General features: G+C 42.2%; 1 protein-coding gene across 3 annotated transcripts; it reads left to right on the top strand.

The window, feature by feature from the left end:
• Positions 1-482: 482 nt before the first annotated feature.
• Positions 483-14,542, top strand: LOC114441861 (bromodomain-containing protein 4-like). Of its 3 annotated transcripts, none has more exons than XM_028414995.1 (22): positions 483-570; positions 2,514-2,605; positions 3,257-3,497; positions 3,592-3,684; positions 5,685-5,822; positions 5,965-6,097; positions 6,505-6,986; positions 7,075-7,446; positions 7,880-8,008; positions 8,312-8,533; positions 8,711-8,928; positions 9,015-9,115; positions 9,201-9,458; positions 9,574-9,669; positions 9,771-10,139; positions 10,279-10,875; positions 11,207-11,304; positions 11,420-11,540; positions 11,699-11,832; positions 11,994-12,163; positions 12,362-12,605; positions 12,680-14,542. In XM_028414995.1, exons 3-22 carry the CDS (start codon positions 3,369-3,371, stop codon positions 12,746-12,748), a joined length of 4,173 nt encoding a protein of 1,390 aa, XP_028270796.1. In that variant the 5' UTR covers positions 483-570; positions 2,514-2,605; positions 3,257-3,368; the 3' UTR covers positions 12,749-14,542. The 3 variants fall into 3 exon arrangements, with proteins under 3 accessions (XP_028270796.1, XP_028270778.1, XP_028270788.1); XM_028414977.1 differs by having other exon boundaries at positions 9,571-9,669; XM_028414987.1 differs by lacking the exon at positions 2,514-2,605 and having other exon boundaries at positions 486-570; positions 9,571-9,669.
• Positions 14,543-19,561: the final 5,019 nt, after the last annotated feature.

Here is a 19,561-nt window from a genome sequence, read left to right as displayed (position 1 = left end):
GGGGGAGACAATGGCATCAAAGCTGAGGATCTGTGCAGGCTTGCAATGCTATAGCTCATTGCATTTTTCATTGCAAGACAATGCTTCCAGTTGATGATTTTTGGATAAATTTCAACCTCTTAAATGGTTTGAAAGGTACTTCTATTTAACAAAATGTCTTACCACATGGTGGAGCTCAATTTCCTTGACACAAATATCAAACACTTTTACGTTCAAATTTTCATTGAAGTGATTTTATTAAAAATATAAATATTTGTGGTTCTTACACGAAATATGTAATAACTGCATTATTTTAATAGTCTTCACTGCATAATTTGATAAATATTTAATTATTTAATCGAAGCAATAAAAATAATTCCGTACCTGTTTTCTGCTTGAAATAATTACAAGGTATTGCATGATGTTACCCGTGGGAGGAGGAGGAGGAGGAGGAGGAGTTGTAGGTGACATTTCGACTGACAGACGTTCGGCCTGCCCCCGTGCGTCTGACGTCATTGACGTCGAACGGGACTGTTTGTTCTGGATTTGGGGCGAGGAAGGTCTACGAGCGCTGACAACCGACTGAAGAAGGTAAAAATAGCATTTTATGGCATTGTGTAGGTTACATTGGTATATCAAACGATAGCTTTCAAGCCTGTGGATACAGTGAAATGTTTACACTGGGCATTGGTGGCGTATTTCCCGCGCTGTCAGTGAGCGCTTCGGCAAGCGGAGCATGAGCTGTCTCCGCAGGCCTTGCACCGGTTCGGGCACACGAGATAGATGATTCTTTTATCTTTAAACCGTACGCCATTTGGTCTTATTGTGCGTATTTTGTGTTGTTTCGGTCTTCTCTCAATACCTGTGGTGAGGTCATTTTTGTGGTAGTGGTCACCCTGAACTGTCAGTGTGCATGTTAGCTGCAGGTCGGTATCCTGCTAGCCAGTTAGCTGCTAGGCTGTTTGTTTGTAGCCCCGTAGGCCGTATTCGTGACATAAGTTACGTTCTCTCTGCAGCGTAGTTTACGCGCGATGGCGCAGAAGCTCATGTGAAGCGCGACGTACATCATTTCGAGAATATCAGTCCTGTCCAAGTTGTATTCTGAAACGCCGTTTACGTGCGGAGCTGTCACTTGATCACAGTGGACATGGCGACGAACTGACATGGAAGGTTAGCAAGGAAAAGACGGATAGCTAACTTGTTTCCCCACTGAATCAGGCCTGTGTGTTCACTGTTTGTGCAATTTAAGGTTAATATCGTCACGTTATTTGCTTTACTATTACCGTGTTAGCGATAGTTGCAAGATTGTAGCAATAGGTCAGATGCGTGTCGTAGAAAAATGAGACCATAAAAATGTGCTTTATTTTGCCCTCTCTGTCTGTATGCCTGGTTTATTCTATTAGCCAAGACGCCTAATCTACTGTACTCATTATAGGAATACTCTTGCACAGAATGACTGGGTCTTTTTAATAGATTCATTGGATGTGAGTTTTTCCCCTATACAACAAATAGGAAATATTTTACGAAATGTATTATGTACGAGCATAAAGTCACAATTGTGGGCTCTGTATTTTTAAGAATTTCTGGAGAAAAGATTCTAGTGGGAAAAAACATTTGTTCTGAAATGCATACAAGTATGTATAATATATGTGTATTTGACCTATGAAACTTAGATACAGTAATGCTGTGTTGTTGTTAGTTAGCTACACAACATACTATAGACAGGGTCTTTTGACCCAAACTGTGTCTAACATAAACTCCAAAGGGGCCTTTGAGCACAGTGGTCTGCACCTTAAAAAAGCATCTGACAGAAGATTTAAAGTCATAGTGCAATGTATTAAAACATATATTCATGGAAATTGTATTGATCACATCCCTGTCTTCTGGCTTATTTAAAGTTATTGAAATATACTAAAACCACATGAATAAACTATAGCACAAACACTTACAGTGAAAAACTATTTTATTCATGTCCTAATGCAGAAAGATACCCACAACTCAGAATCAAGAGACAGCTATTAAAATGTCTCTACAAATAATGACATGTTACAACCCTATTCAGATGTTAAAGAAGAAAAGGAATGTACAATGCAGGGTATATTCATTGTCCACAAAGTGTGCATGGTATCATTTTCTACCCTAATATAACTGGGAAAATGTAGATTTTCAGCAGAGGCTTTCATGGGTGATTTGATTGCAGCTGCAGTGTTGTATGTACATAAGACTGGAAGAGAGGTCAGGGGTTATCACTCAGGAGATTTTTATCATGAACATGTCAAGAGGCTGTCTTGGGGTCAGAATTGTGTTTTGTGCAACAATACGTCTCACTTCAGCTGTACAGATATAGTTAGAAAAGGGTGTGTTTGAGCTAAAAGTCATATGTCTGTTAGACCTGTTATGTATTTAATCTTTTTTTGTAAACTATCCATACCTAATATTGACCTTTATTTATTGTGGCATCACTGATCTGTCCCACAAGTGTGATACAGTAATCAGCTTTTTAACCCTGTCTAGTGGTTTTCTTGCCCCCACAGACAAACATCCCATGTCATCTCAGGAAACTGCTGCCACCAATTGAGATATGTTCATGCAATTGATTAGACCACAGCTTCACAGCCACAAACATGTGAGTCCCTAGAAAATAATGTATGCACTTCTAATGAGTCCAACCAGATGCAAGAAGTTTTGAGCTAATTTATGGCTAAGGTTCAAAAGAGTCAATCGTTCTATTATCACAGTGTTAAGTTGTTAAAAATCATTATTCTTACCTTATGCTTACATTACAAAAATGAACTCTTGTTAGTAACTGAGCACTGCTTGTTGAAATCGTAGAGAATTGGTCTGTAATGTGTTTACCTTTGATTAATAACAAAGGCTGCAACAGTTAGATATTTGATAGTAAGCTAATAGTGTTGCTTTTGTAAGAGCTTGGCAGCAAATGGCTTACAATTTTAGGGCGAACTACAACAAGTAAGAGAATGTTTAGTACCTACAGACTAAATCTGTGCCATCTGAATTTGCAGCTGTCCGAGAAGCTATAGTGCCCTAGATGAGCTTTTATGTTGTTTGTTAGGGGGAAGGAGCTGACCTTTTGCTGGGTTGTCTTAGCTTTTCATGAAGACAGTTTAAGTTCATGTCAGCACCATAAGTAACACAAAACACACACAACGTGGCTTGTATTGGTGTGAGTTCAGATTTAATGTGACATTGGGGCTAAGTGTGATGTGTGACATGTATTAGTAACAGCAGCTGTAATGACACTTTGTCATCTGTTTAGAGAGTCGTATCAAGAGTGTAATGGCCTGAGGGGGGTCCACCCGGTCCCACCTGCCCCTGCCAGGTCCAATTTGCCTAAACTGTCTGCTCAGCCACTGCAACCCACCACTGCGATGGGAGACGGACTCGAGGCAGGCAGCAGCCAGAACCCTCCTGCTGCTCCAACACCTCTCTCCTTCAACCCTCCACCCCCTGAAACATGGAACCCTACCAGACCCAAACGACAGACCAACCAGCTACAGGTAGGCTAACATCAGTGTTTATACATGTAAAGTACATGTTACTGGCGTGTCTTGTATTTGAATTATTTTTTGTATATTTTTGCTCTTTTTCCAGTACCTTTCTAAAGTGGTGTTGAAGACATTATGGAAAAACCACTTTGCATGGCCCTTCCAAGCTCCTGTAGATGCTGTCAAACTCAATTTGCCTGTGAGTGACATGTTTATGTATGTATTCATGTGCCTGTAATCACAATCAAAGCACATTGACCAGAGCACACCAATGGCATTATGCCACTGCCCAAGTAATTTTGTATACAAATCATCACACAATAGTGCAGGTGGATGTACCACCCAGTAAAAAAAATGTCACTGCCCTTTGTTTTCCAAAGCTACAGCATTTTTGTCAGATTCAGTTCCTAAATTGGCACAACAGACCTTCCCTCTTTCTTTAATTAAATAAAACTGAGCTCTCGTAGTCAAAGTCACCAAGGCAAGTCATGTCATAAGAGCAGTAGTCCTTCCTTTTTGTTATTTGCTGTATGAATAGGCTTTAAGGAGGAAGATTGCAACATGAAATGTAGAGTGTATATATCAGGGCTCTAGACTAACTTTTTGCACTGGTTGCACTGGTGCGCCCAACTTTTTTACTTAGGTGCACCGGCACAAAAGTTAGGTGCACCGCATCACACATCACACACATCACATAGCAGTTTGTTTTTTAATCGCTGTCCATATATTTTATGGATCAGGCCTTAACTTGACACATATCTTAACGCAGAAAATAAGATAGAGATAGATTCTCTCATCATCTGCAGCTACATCCACTGTTTATCTGACGGGCCTCGCAGGGCTGTAGCCACAGTTTTAGAAATACTGAGGTCCAAAAAGAGATCTCTAGGAAATATGAACGGGCTTAATAATCACATATCAACCTAAACTGACGTTGGACCTTGTTTAATGAACACAGGTAAATAAAAAAAAAAAAAAAAAAAATGTACCGATAGTACTCATTCAAATTATGGACAGACTAGCCAACAAGTCTGCCTGCCAGAAATCCATAATGAAGATTCAAAGTTACAGAACTCTTCAGTTCCCTGTTTGCTTTCTCTCTGTATTTTCTGGCTGTCGCTCCTCACTTATCTATCTGCCAATGTGAATTAAAAATGATTAAAATATATACACCTTTATTTATTTAATAGTTGTGATTGAGATATATATTTTGTTTTCTTCAACACGTTTCTAATGCAGCTACAGTATCTCTTCTCTCATCTTCCTCACCTCTCTGCCTCAGTGTCTCCTCTCTTTCTAAAGCTGAGCTCCAGCTGACAGACTTTTCATTCTGTCTGTTACAGTTTTAGCTGTATGCAGACATCATACTGGCAGACAATGGTCCACTATAGCAGGATAATAACAATACTTTTTAAACTATGATAGTATTCTTTTAATCAGACCAGTGTTTTTTGTGTTTTTTTACCTTGACTCGGAAGACTGCAGGAAGCAGTCGAAACATGTCGAGTCAAGGTAAAAAAACACAAAAAACACTGGTCTGATTAAAAGAATACTATCATAGTTCAAATAAGGTGAAGACCAAATGAACCTTGTCGAAATAATGCTTTTTAAATGTAACCATGTACTATACTGACTGAGCCGTTCACTCTGTTATAATGCTACGAGCACGTCACGCCCCCTCCCTGAACATTACCGACTCGTTATCATCACTCATTCAGGTAAATTGCAAATTAGCAAAACCCGCAAAGTAGCAACAAATCCTCCTCCTCCTCCTCCACTGCATGTTCACCTAAACTACGGTTCCTGCTGTTCAGCAGCGAAACGCTTGTCAGTGTATGTTACCAATTCCATTAGTGATAGTAAAAGTTGTCTACACAATAACCCTCCTCCTTTATATTTTGTAGAATTTGTATATTATTTTTGGGTTGTGGAACAAATCATCTGAGTTACCATGATTTCTTATGGGGAAATTCACTTTGATATACGAGTGCTTTGAATTACAAGCCTGTTTGTGGAATGAATTATGCTTGCAAAGCAAGGTACCACTATATTTGTGATTTAAACTTGCTTTTGACTCAAGGATGTTGACACTTTTATTATTTAACAACCTGAAGAATCTTAATGCTTTGTTTTTCCCATGTTTTGATTTAATGTTCAGACAAATACTAATCTAACTCTGTTTACCTGCTTCCCTTCAAGGACTACTATAAGATTATAAAGAATCCTATGGACATGGGCACGATAAAAAAACGTCTTGAAAACAACTACTACTGGAATGCCCAGGAGTGTATCCAAGACTTCAGCGCAATGTTCACAAACTGCTATATTTACAACAAGGTCAGCCATATTTAAAGTTCTAGTTCTGTGTGATGTCCATGAATATCACATTTTCCCTGCTCAACTATTTTTTTCACATGAATTGAGCCTCTATACGGAGACCTTACACCTTCTAAACATATCCATGTGTTTGTGTGTTTAGCCTGGTGACGACATTGTCCTAATGGCAGAGGCTTTGGAAAAGGTCTTTCTCCAGAAGATTACGGAGATGCCGCAAGAGGAGACAGAGATTGCTGTGGTTTCTAAGGGCCGCAGAGGCAGCAGGCGGGAGTCAGGTATGAGTTTTTTTTTTTTTTTTTTGGTCTAAAATGTTGGCATAGTGAGTATTTTTGAACCACAGGTTTCTCCCTCCTCTACGTTGTGGAAAATGCACCACTATGACTGAGGTTGTGATTGTGTGTCCTTGTTGTATATTATGAACACCGGGATAACGAGTTGTTACGATTCTGTACAGTGACAAGTGAAGCCAGCTAGGTTTGTATGATGTAAAGCCATAAATAAGCCACTTCTAGCATGAAACATTTGCATGTATTTAATTTACTTGTGTTTGCCTCATTGCTGTTAGACATGTCCTTTCCAGAGAAATTGGTCCAACATCTATTAAACTAGGCCGAGCAACAAATCTTGTATGATTTCATGTTTGTTGTTCTTTTATGTTTACACTTTGTATTTTTTCTTACAGCTCTAATCTCAAAGTCAGATTCAGGCCAGGATTCATCATCCCCATCCACCACCCCACACACACGAGGCTTTTCATCCCCTTCAACGACTCCACAGACCCGTGCCACCACCACCCCTCAAGGTCCTCCTACCCTGCCTCTGGTCCAGCCTTTATCCCAGCCTTTATCCTCGCCTCTTGTTCAGCCCCTTATCCAGCCCCTTATCCAGCCCCTTGTCCAGCCTCTTGTCCAGCCTCTTGTCCAGCCTCTTGTCCAGCCTCTTGTCCAACCCCTTGTCCAGCCTCTTGTCCAACCTCTTTCCCAGACTCAGCCCCCACGTGTGCCTCCTACACCCACCAACCATGCACCCCATCTGGGACAACCATTTACCCTCTCTGCTCCAGATATTCTGGCCCAAAGCATGACCTCTGTTCCCCCTCTAGCTCTCACACACCCAGGCCTCCATTCTGCCCCCATGCTGCAAAGCTCCCCTGCCCTCATCAAGGTAAGACGTAGTCAGCATCTATTCTAGTTAGACAGTTTAGACAGCAGTTTTTTTAGTTTCTAACTTCTAATCTCCTGTGTCCTAACAGCAAAGGAAGAGCCAGAAGAGGAAAGCTGATACCACAACACCAACAGCTAACGACCAGCTTAGTGAATCATCTCCTGTCTCTACTGAGGCACGGCCACGTCGAGAGAGCAGTCGCCCATCAAAGCAACCCAAAAGAGACACATTACAGCCAGACTCTCAGCACCACCTGGGAGGAGGTTTGGAGTCGGGAGGGGCAGCAACACCAAAACGTCAGGAGCACTTGCGCTTCTGTGCGCGCCTTGTCAGAGAGATGCTCTCTAAAAAACACGTGTCATATGCCTGGCCTTTTTACAAACCTGTTGATGTTAAAGCCCTTGGACTCCATGACTACTATGACATCATCAAGCACCCCATGGATCTCGGCACCATCAAGGTGATTTTATAAGTATGGATAGCCAAGTGGCATCCCTGTTTCATTGGAACCTGGCTATGTATATGGTGTTAAGGTCTGAATCATTACAGTACAAACAAGAAAATTAAGTGTAGAGGTGTATTTGACAGTTTAAACGGAGTGAAAAAGTTGGTTGCAATGGGACAGATGCAGACCTGCCAACATGTACGCATTTCTCGTACTTGGCACGTATTTTGACCCTTCAGTATGCTTGTACAACTCACTGCTCTCACTCTATGAAGTTGCTGGCGCTACCGTTTGGGTTCCGTTTAGGGGGGGTTGGTGTCTGCACATGTACTCTTTGTTTTTTTTGTTTAGCAACATGAGATCCAATGACAAGTTAAATGTGTTTTTAAAATTCAAGGAAATTGAGGATAAACCCTTAAACTAACTGAAGATTACTTGTCTCCTTCAGAAAAAGCTGGACAACAGACAGTACAGAGATGCTCAAGAATTTGCAGCAGATGTCAGATTGATGTTCTCCAACTGTTACAAGTACAATCCTCCAGACCATGATGTGGTTGCCATGGCACGCAAATTACAGGTTGGGAGACAGTCAATGAAACTGTATGTTATGCAGTCAATAAGACGCACGCGTAATATTAAGGTATCAATATACCTTTGATGCCACAGATATAGTGAGTGACATCAAAAGTTTGCCTGTTAATATTGTTGGTGCAAATTGTTCGTAGCTTTTTTACAACAAATGCAGAGATTTAGCAAAATCAAAACTTTCTATAGTGGTTGCGGGGCAGAATTTTTCAGTGATTATGTGGCAGGTCCTGGATCCTTGTAGATTCATTTCTGGTTCCGGCTGAGCTTAGGGATGCCTGTCTTCCCCTAACAGGACGTGTTTGAGATGCGTTTTGCCAAAATGCCTGATGAGCCAGAGGAGCCCACATCAGTTCCCACCCCATCGTCGGCCCTCCACCCTGCCCCCTCCACTCGACAAGCCCCGCCGCCTTCAGTTGTCTCTGAAGATGACAGCTCTAGTTCCTCCGACTCGGAGTCATCGGCTGGAGACTCAGAACAAGAAAGGCAACAGCGATTGGCTGAGTTACAGGAACAGGTTAGAGGATGGAAAATGAAGGGGGAGGGAGGCTAATGAGACACAACAGGTGGGTGGGCCATGCAGAACAGCTTTGCCGAGTGTGGGTAAAGGCTGGAACACAGAGAAGCAAATGCAGATGATCAATCTGTCTTTTCACCTCTTAAGATCACAGCTGTATGTGTTTGTGTCCCTTAGCTGAAAGCGGTCCATGAGCAGCTGGCAGCACTCTCCCAGCCACAGGCAACCAAGCCCAAGAAGAGAGAGAGGGAGAAGAAGGAGAAGAAAAAAGAAAAGCACAAGAAGAAGATGGGTGCAGATGAACCTGTGGAAAGCCCTCCCATTGGAATGCTTCAAACGTCAAAGAAAAACAAGAACAGCAAGGAACCTGGAAAGAAAGACAGGAAAAAGCCGAGGTAAGTTTTACAGAAGTAATAATAAAAGAAGTGATGGTGTTGTTTCTGTATTAACTGGAGCTAATCTAATCATCTGTCAATCACAGTAAGAAAGAAGGAATCAAAAACAGCCGCCCAGCTGCACCCACTCAGCCCATGCCAACGCCTCTTGTCCCCTCAGCTTCTCTTGAAGCAGAGGATGACATTGGTAGGTATCCAAGATAGTTGGAGGATGAGTTTTGTTCATGTTAGACTAGATCTTCTAACAAAGGCTGTAACGCCTTTCTCTCCAGATGTATTTGGTAACATGTCTGCTGACAGATGCAAGCCAATGTCGTATGAGGAGAAGCGCCAGCTGAGCCTAGACATCAACAAGTTGCCCGGTGACAAACTGGGCCGAGTTGTGCACATAATACAGACCCGTGAGCCTTCGCTAAAGAATTCCAACCCAGATGAGATTGAGATTGACTTTGAGACGCTGAAGCCCTCCACACTGAGGGAACTGGAGAAGTATGTGTCCAGCTGTCTGAGAAAGAAGAAAAAACCATCAGGTAAGCTGTTGGTGTGGGCTCAACATTTGCTTTAAAGCACTTACTCCATGTGTAATTGAATAGTATGGGAACATTATATGTAGTTTCTAGATGTTGTGCCTGTTTGTTGCAGTAGATAAGCCTCTGGAAATGACAAATGTGACAAAGATGAAGACAGGATCTTCATCTTCAGGCAGCAGTGACTCTTCTGATAGTGAAGACTCTGAGACTGGTAATGTGTGCACCACTTTGTACCAGCAAGTTCCATTTGTACAACTAGTAGCTGTAATTTTTTTAGTACAGTATATTTAATATTCCTGTATCTGTGTAAAGGGCTGGTTCCCAAGCAACAGAAGAAGATCTTGACTAACAAGGACAAGAGACCGCAGCACCAGTCCCAGAGTAGTGGAGTGGGCCCAGTTGCTTCTCAACCTCAGCCTCAGCCTCAGGCGGTCCAGTCCAAACCCCCATTTGGCCCCCCTGTTCCTTCTCTGGACTCCCAGCTCTTGACCTCAGCATTTGATCCTCTGGCCCACTTCATGAACCCTCAGCTAACGCAGTCGACCACAGAGCCCAATGCTACCATTACTACTGCTGGTGCCCCTGTTGTCTCTGGCCTCCTCAACGCAAACGCACCTACCAGCCAGACGCCTGCTGAGACGCACCCTTTCCTAAACCAACATCCCCTTATACCTTCCCCAGGTATGCATACTATAGCAAGGCTCTGTACTTCTCAGCATTATTGTGGGACTGGTAATATTTGAATTGATCCCAAGGATTCCTAAAGTGTAATTAATACAATTTTATTATTCATTCATTCTTGTCCTCTCTCTATCTGCAGCAATCCACAATACTCTTCCTCAGCAACCATCAAGACCTAGCAACCGTGCTGCACCGCTTCCGCCCAAACCTGCTCAGCCACCTCCATCACTTCCCTCGCTGCCTCCAGCTTCCTCACCACAGACACAGCCCTCATTACCCTTCACCCTCCCCCAGCCTGTTCCCCGCCCTCGTGTCCCTTCGCCGCCATCGCACGGCATTCTGGGCACCCTTTCAGCGCAGCCTCCTCAAGCGCTGCTGGAGGATGATGAAGAGCCCACGGCCACCAATTCTGAAACGCCGCCGCTAAGTCAAGTTCACACCTTCCTACAATCCCTTCAGGTTACCACACAGACACAGCCGCTGCACCCGCATTCACCTGTGCAAGTTGCTTCTCAGCTGGTGCCATCAGTGCATACACAGCTTATGACGCCGGCCGCCCCTGTCCTTACGCAGAGACACAGCTCAAGCCATGTGCATATGCAGCAGCCGTACCCACATTCGCACACATCAACAATGCAGCAACAAAAGGGGGTGGTCCTGCAGCAGAAGGTACAGCAGCTGCAGCAACATCAACAACAACCATCACCACGAAGCAAAGGAGAGCCTTTTTCATCAGGTAAGGTGCTTCAGTACTTAAAATGCCACTCTCACACACACACACATTTAAACATGTTACAAACAGCATGTGGCAATTCTGTGGCACAAGATCGTTTCCTCACCAAGGAGATTGCACAGTAAGTCGTGTGACCACTGGCACCAGAGGCATCTCTGTGTTAGCCTTGCTAATTGTGCAGCATTGGTGCATATGGTTGTGATAAACAGTATTTCACAATAAACCTGAAGCACTGTTAATTCCGTTTTTCTGTTTATGCAAATAGACCCCCAGGCATGAGATCCATTGAATCATTTGTGACTGATTATGCTTCATTGCTCTCTTGTTGCTCCAGGTTGCCTGCGTGAGAGCCCCTCTCCTCTGATGCATTCTCCTCAGATGCCTCAGTTCCATACAATGGGACAGCAGTCACCATCTCAGACCAAGAAGCTTGTAAGTAAATCACCGTCGTAAATTGACCAGGTTACATATTAGAGACAGAAATGTAAAAATCACAGTAAGCTTTGTGTCTTGATGCTAAAATGTGTACAACTTTGCCTTTCTGTAGGAGCATCAGTCAAGCCTGGTGGGGATCAAAGAAGAGAAGCCTTCTCACTCACCAGTACTACCCCACTCACCCTTTAGCCCTGCTATTCGTCAGGACACACACAAACCAGAAAACAAACACAGTGAGTATAAGAATTGTTGTGTCTTATTGTGGACAACCATACCATAGATAAGGATGGTAACCTGAGAAGTAGTTTAGATCTGTTCCATATAGTGTGATGCCCTGTCTGGATTTTTAGGTTTATTATGTATAGTTGATCACATTCAATATCTCCTACAGGGTTAGATCTGAAACCGTTGGATGGTTCTCGCCCCATTTCCCATCTCCCAGACTCCCCAGCACCGCCCTGCTCTCAACAGGACATCAAAATCAAGCAGGAACCCAAAACTCCCATTGCTCCCAAAAAGACACAGGTGTGTAGCACCATGAGACAAAACAATACAACAAGCCACATTTAACAAGGCTGTCATATCTGTCCTTTCAACCCATACATCTCTAACCTACAGTAAAACTAAATTCAATCAACCCTTCACCCTCTACTTTGTGCTTACATTTCATCTCTTGGGATGTGAAGTTAAAGAACATGGGCTCTTGGGCCAGCCTTGCTCAGAAGTCCCAGTCCACACCTGCCTCTTCAGTGCGCTCTTCCAGTGACAGTTTTGAGCAGTTCAAGCGGGCAGCCAGGGAGAAGGAGGAGAGAGAGAGACAACTGAAACAGGCCAGGAGAGAGCAAGAGAAGCTACGGTAAGTGGGAGTGAGATGGAGAAGTGTGTAACAGTGAAAGCAGAAGTCAACAGCATGTTCTAATTAGAGCAGCCACCACTTTCCAGTCATGTAGTAGTAGTGGCTTTTAATAAAGTGATGTCACTGGTCAGATCTGTGGTTTTGAGCGAACCACCACAGCCAGCTGTCTTTATCGCGGTTTGTGTTCCTACATCGTAGCCGTGACGACGATGAAACTGTTGAGCACGTTCGTCGGGTGCAAGAAGATGCCCGTCGACGCCAGGAGCAACAGTCCCCACTTGCGCCAACACCTCCGGCCTCCACTCCGCCCACTCACTCTCCACAGGCCCCACCACCACAGCCACAGGTCCAACCTCCACCCAGCTCGGCTGCACAGAATGCCCTCGACCAGCAGAGGGAGATGGCACGGCGCCGTGAGCAGGAGAGGCGCAGGAGAGAGGCGGTAAGACATGAACTCTAAACAGTCAGGCATTTTTTTTAGAGCAGCCTTTAATCCTGTTGTCATTTTATCTGCAGATGGCCGACACCATTGACATCAATTTCCAGAGCGACCTCATGGCAATCTTTGAAGAGAATCTCTTCTGAGATGAGAAGAACAGAGATGTGAGAGAAGGACCTATAGACACACATAAGCATATTTACAAAATGCATTCATATGGTCGCTGCTCACAAAAATGCACACACACACAAACTTTTAGTAACTGTCCCTTTCTCTCAGTAGTTGAAACAGCTGGCTTGTGTCATGTGAATGAGAGAGGGGGAGGTGAATTTGGAATTTCAACTGTTTTCCTCAGATACATTTTGGTGTCTGGCTCGTTTTGTGCGGTCGTTGGTTCTTGATTTTCAGGGACAACAGGTTAAATACAGACATAAAATGTTGGCTCCTTCAAAGAATTAGTGAAAAGGAGGGGAATTTTAACAAAAATACAAAAGAAGTGTTAAAGAGCAGGATGTAATTTAAGTCAAAATAAAGAAAGCTTTGATCGCTAATGTGTAATAGGTGAGATGGGGCAGGGGAACAACTAATGAACAGATAGATCACTTTGCTTTTATTTTTCCTCTCCTATTGTCTCTACGATTTTACGTTAAGTCGGGTTTTAAGTGGGAGGGTTGGGCTGGGGTGGTCAAGTTTGTCAGGTTCAGCTGTCATCTGAGAGTTTGTTGTTTTCACAGGACACATTGGGAATGAAACACCCTGCTCACATTCACACACTTTTCTAAGACCACCTTCACTTTCCTTCAACGGCTTTCTCACAAACGGAAGAGGTGTGTGCATCAGCATTTGAGGCTAACCAGACAGGAACGATGTTGCAGAGTGTGTCCTTTGCCTTAGCGCTCTGGCCTGTAACTAATGATCACACCCTACAAATTATACATATTATATATACATAGATACATAAATATATATTATATACGACAAAACGTCAGTGAAAAAAAAAGAACATGAGAGGGATTTGGATTGCGGGGAGCAAAGCTTGTCTCTGTGTTCAGCTCTGAGCTCTGGTTTTGATTTTGTAGAATTTACTGTAAAGATGAAAAAAAAAAACTTTTTTATGATTCTATTGAGAGGATTGTTTTGTCTGTCTTATTCTCTCTCACACCTTTTTCTGTTTTGTTTTCTCAACTCTATGCCAAAACCAATCTATTGAGTGCTGAAAGTTCATTCACATTTTTTTACATGTAAAATGCATCTTCTTTTCACTTTATATTAAAGGCTAAGTTTTTATCGCTATTTAATTTTCCTTTATCCCCTTTTAAATTGGAAGTTATGCAGCAGTTTGCTCTGTAATAGTTTGAAGAAGCGGTTCCAAAATAATTTTATGTGACTACTTTACTAGCCCCTGACATTCTGTAGGTGTTTGATGAATCTGCACTTAACTATTTAATCGCTTACATCTCCTTTTCTTCATCATTTCTTGTCATCTTGTACATGTTTTTAATCTGTTAACGCTATCTTGTCCACCACCACCCTCTTCTCGGCTTCTGCAGTCTGTAAAATAGGCTCTTGTTTCTGATTCTTTCAGTTTTTATTTTTGTCCATGGTAACAGTTTTGGGATGTTGTGTGCCATGTTGTGTTTTTATGGAAGCGGGTGCTTTCCCCGGTTTCTGTAGGATGGCCCAGAGATCCGTGAGTGTTCTGTAATCACCTTTTTTATGTTTCATTCATTTCTTTTCCCTTTTCATATTTGATTGTTTTGAGTTTTTTGTTTGTTTGTTTTTCCTTTTCCCTTTACTATTTTTCTTTGATTTATTTTACCCAGAACAATGTGTTGATATGTTGGTGAGTGAGGCATTGAGGTCAATAGATCCATCTTGTTCAGAATATGGAGTACAGCATCTTTTTTTAAGAAAAGTATTAAAATAATATTTAAAAAATATTTTGCTGCTTATGTGTTTTTGTTATTTAGACTGTGTTGTGTCTCTGATAGTGAGCTGTGTGAATTGTCAGGTTTCTGCCATGGGGGGGAGCTGTATAGACAGATGAGATGCAATTTGGTCAATTCAGGTACTTAAATAGGCCAAGAGTCAAGTAAACACTCTGGGAACTGAATCTTCATAAACATCAATATACATGTTCTATTCAATGTAACAGGATGGCAGTAGCCTTTTTGAAGCTTGCTGAGCTAGATATGCAGTTACATATCTAGAGGTAACATAGACAGCAGGACAGTTTGTTTTATACAACACAGATACGGAAACATCCTGTGAGCCTGTACTGCAGGACAAAGCAGGTCCGGATGATGGATGGATCGATATATAAACATACTTTTAAGTACAATTCCCATGTTTGTCCATAACATTAAGATTTTGTCATTACTTGTCTTTTCTGATTTTGAAAAAATATGTAAATGAGATGATACATGTTTAAAATCCTTGAAGTAAAGCCTCTTGTGTGGGAGAAAGTCATATCACACCTCTGTTAAACAATTGTAAATGATAAACAATAAGCAAGAGGAAGAGCGTTTTATGATTTGAAAAAGGTGTTCAGAGACTTTTCTGTAATTAGACCAGTGTTGCAGGATGTGCTGCTTTTACAGCAGAACAGAGGATGTTGTGGTTGAGACCAGTTCAAACCAGCCACAGGTTGGAAAGAAGCCGTCATTCACGTGGTTCTCACAGAGTTCAGAAATCACTGCTGTGCATTCAAAGATGAGCCTCCAGTATGGATCATTTGCAGCCTTGGCTCACAGAGATAAATAGTGTTGTTTCAAATGTATCCTGCTCTCTGCCCTTGAGCAGCTCCTTGCAGTGATAGCACTGCTGCTGTGAGAATCTGTTTTATATTTCTTTATCTTACTCTGCAAGCAGAAAGCACTTCTACTCACTATTCATGTTTGACTTTCAAATGAGGGCCCCTGTGGTTTTGCATAGTGTTTAAAAGGTTCACATTCAATCAACAGAGGCAGAACCCCCTTTTATTGACATGTGAGACTATATATGGGAAAACTGCCAAGCAAGCCCCTGTATTTATCAGGTGAGAGGATGAGACCAGGACAATGTAACGATGATAAGGGATGATGGTGATATATTGCACTCCTGATAAGACAAAACTTCAACACACACCATAGGAAGTCAGAGAATGGAGGGGCTCGGCGTTTGGTCTGAATCCTGAAACATTAGTGAGTTCATGAAGTGAAATATCTGCTGAGAGGTGAATGAATAAAAGAAAAGGAATGATAAACATTAGTTTCTATTGCATGTGGCAACAGATACTTGAAGGTTGTGTGAGTACACTGAGAGGTCATGTGATCCTCTTACAGAAGCAGGAGGAGAACAGCTCTTCACATTCTTCACTTTCTCTTCTCATACCCTCCTCTTTTTACTTAGTTTCAAACTCATTTCTTCCTCTTTTGCTTTTTTTAAACTTTTTTTTTTTACCTCATCAGTGTGTTGCACTATTTTGGGTTTGGGTAGGTTAATTTTTGTCACCTGTGTGGGTGCACCCACAGAGTGTGATGACACGTCTGTGCTCATGTATTTCTGTAAGCACAATGCTTTTTTTAGAACACGTTTACTGAAGGCTGAAAGTTATGTATTATTAATACATGTGTGCTTTGAGTATGAGAGCGGTACTGCCTCAGATCCACTTCTTGTCATCTGCAGTTTTACAGATTCATTTTGCCACACTGTAAAAAACAAACTATTATACATTTGTGTTGTTTATTGTTAGGCAAACACAGATATCCCCTTTAATCATCTGGCCTCCGTCCAATCACAGCACAGTTTCTGAGAATTGTGATGTCATTCCTTAAGGGAAAAAATGTGTGCATTTAAATGTGTGGGGTACTCCACGGCAGCATGGCAGCGATGTTTCTGTATGGTTACCTCTCCCCTCTCAGATTGAGTAACTGCATCGCTCTTCCCGTTACTGACATTAAAAGAGGTGGGGGGTTGGAAATCATTGATGAGGGTAATCACTGGGACAAGGCTCTCCCAAAATTGGTGCCAGATGACAGTAAGCAACTCCACATGTGATTTATAGACACGCAAATACACACAGTCACAATTTAGACTTGGACATGTTACACAAGACCCCACATAAGTCTGCAGAGACACACATGCTGCTGCTGACACGCGAGCTCTCGTGCTCTGCTTTATGTAGCACATATTTTCTTGTGGGAGCTGATCTGGCTGTCATTTGGTTGTTGACTGGGACTTCCCTCTCTGTCTCCACTCGGTTCACCCTACACTGGTTGAAGAGGTCCACACCCTCCTCAATAAATCACTCCGAAGCTCATCTGCTTTTGCTCCGATGTCGTCTTGGGAGCCACACAACCTTTCCTTTTCCTCCATCCTGTTTGAAAATAGAACTTCCTTTTGTCTATTTTGACTTTTTTTTGGCTTTGTTTTTGCTTTGTTTGCTGTGTTTCTGTTTTTAGGACCCTAAATAGCACAACATAGTTTAGCATGAACACTACAGCAGCTTCGGTTTTGTCTGATGCCTGTCTTTCGATCACAACTATAACAACATAAATACATACACAGCCTGCTATAATCAACAGAAACATGACTTGCGAACACTAGAGAGTGAAAGAAAATCAGCAAAATATTGCACAGCTCAAATATTTTAATAACCCATTAATATGATACTGATTAATCTGTCAGACCTTTAAGAATGTGTGCCAGCTCACATTGATGCTTCAATCAAAGACCGATACCTGTAAGAGACCAGCACATGGTCCAGTGTTTGAAGTCGGAAGCCATTCAACAGACAGTGAGCGGTGTCAGAGGCTGGAAGGTCTGATGACCATTTCACTGTCCACAGTTCTCACTGTTTAATCACAGTGAAAACTCGTGGAGGTTTTCAGGTTTTCCCACTGTGGGGTGCCTGTGGCACTACGAAAACACTCTGCATTGATTATTAGCACAGAAGCTACCATCTTACTTTGTAAGAAGAATATAATCTCTCAGGTTAATCCCACAAGTTCATTTATTATTCAGAAATATGGCACATTTTGAAGTCAACACTAAATTGTACAGGGTATTGCATTGTAAGTATCTAATATATGTTTTCCATTTTAAATGGTGCCATGACCTGGCTTTGATGAGATCAGATCCAAGTCATATATCTATAAAATAATCAGTCTTCCATATTGTCAGTCAGCTTTGAATGGGTCTTATTGCTCAATTTGTCAGTCATACAATAAAAGCTGCCATAAGATATATTTCATGGTCCAATATTGATTTAAAAAAAACTGAATTCAATAGTGTAAACCCTGGCCTGCTTTAATGTGAGGCATTTGTTTGGTCGTGTACAGTGTCCAGCAGGTGTGGAAGGCAAAGAGGATCATCAGCATCCCTGTCACCATGACAACCTCATACACAGCCTCCAGGCAGCTGTCCGTGACGCTGAGGACGAGCAAGAGACCGGAAAGGCCTGTACAAAGGACTGGAAAGTGTTACTGCTGGAACACACGGCAACAGCTGCACACTGCAACCTAATAAGGAAAGCAGCATGAACATGTTGAACAAACATGCCTGTCACATGTCTCACATGTTAACAGTTGTTAACTTTTGTGTAAACAGGAAAGGGTATACACTTTTTTTAACATCACCCTGCCTCCACGTCTGCCTGCTGTGCGATCTTCCTGTTATCTTTTTTCACCCCACTTTCCTCAGCTCGTTTTTAGTATGAGACGGGAGATCACACTTGGAGCTCCATGCAGTTTATTACATTAATCCCAAGCTGCAGGTCCGCTCATAAACAATGATAAGATAACCAGGCTTCATTTCCGACACGTGTCTGTCAGATGTAAAATCAGTCTTTCCTCACTTGGCAGGATGCCTGTGGACCTCGTGACCCCGGCGCCTGAATTAAAGACGGGCCTTACAGCCCATTGTTACCGATCTTTCTATGGTGCTCATTGTACAAAACAGAGGCACAGTTCAGTTCAGTGGAAGCCAAATATCCATCATCAAAACTTTCACAACCACATGCACAAATAAATTTAGAAAAAAATCATGTTTACTGTATTTCCTGTTCCAGTATGTGGAGCCAGTGCTTGATTGTGTAAATATATAAATTATACACATAAAGATTTTACATCTGCTTTTTCCTTATCTTCATCATCCACTTCATATTTCTACTTTAAGTCATTTCAAGCCAGCATCTGGCAGGATCACCTCGATGCTACATACAGAGCTGATATCACCCTGTGTCCAAACAGTCGCCCACAATGAGCTCCAAATAAATAAAGCAGAGGCTCACTGTGTCATGGAATTTAAGATGTCATGGGACTTTTTTGAGTGATTGAGTAGCTGCTGAGTCACATTTCTGTTAAAATCAAAAAGACGCACGGAACAAACTTCTGGATAGATGGACATAAGGGATAACGTTGCCTACTAGGCTTTGTGGAGCATGGGGCACTACGAGCATCATAGTGAACCTGCAGTTTCTCCTGCACACGCTCCTCCAAACACTGGAGCCCTGGACTCTGCAGCGAGCACAGTTAGTGACTGTAGGATGATTTAAACACAAGATGGCCGCTCCAAAACACAGACAAAGAAATTAATAGTCTTAATAATGCATCTTTTTATATTGTTTTGTGGTAAATAATTCTGGAAAAAGTTTTATTTTGATTAGATAATGAGCCTTTTCTTCTTTCTTGCTATGTTAGGCTTCTTATTGTTATTTACCTTTTTTTCTTGATTTACAATCATTTTTGAACAGCAGTGTATCTTTAAAGGTGTTAAATAATAACTTTAGCACAGCACTGTAAATCTCTCCCGCTGACCTGAACCATAATAATTCACCCTCCTCCTCCTCCTCACTTAAATCATAACCCCTCCAAAGTTCTGGCTCTTCTCTGTCAATCACTTTTCAGCTTTACTCTTATTGGCTGACAGGGGGTAGCTGTGGGCGGGTTCAGACGCTCAGGTTGGCAGAAGGAGGATAC

This window comes from Parambassis ranga, chromosome 1, assembly GCF_900634625.1.
Source record: "Parambassis ranga chromosome 1, fParRan2.1, whole genome shotgun sequence".
Taxonomy (NCBI): Eukaryota; Metazoa; Chordata; class Actinopteri; family Ambassidae; genus Parambassis; species Parambassis ranga.
The sequence above is the reverse complement of the archived record's forward strand: the minus strand, read 5'-3'. Positions and strand labels throughout refer to the sequence as shown.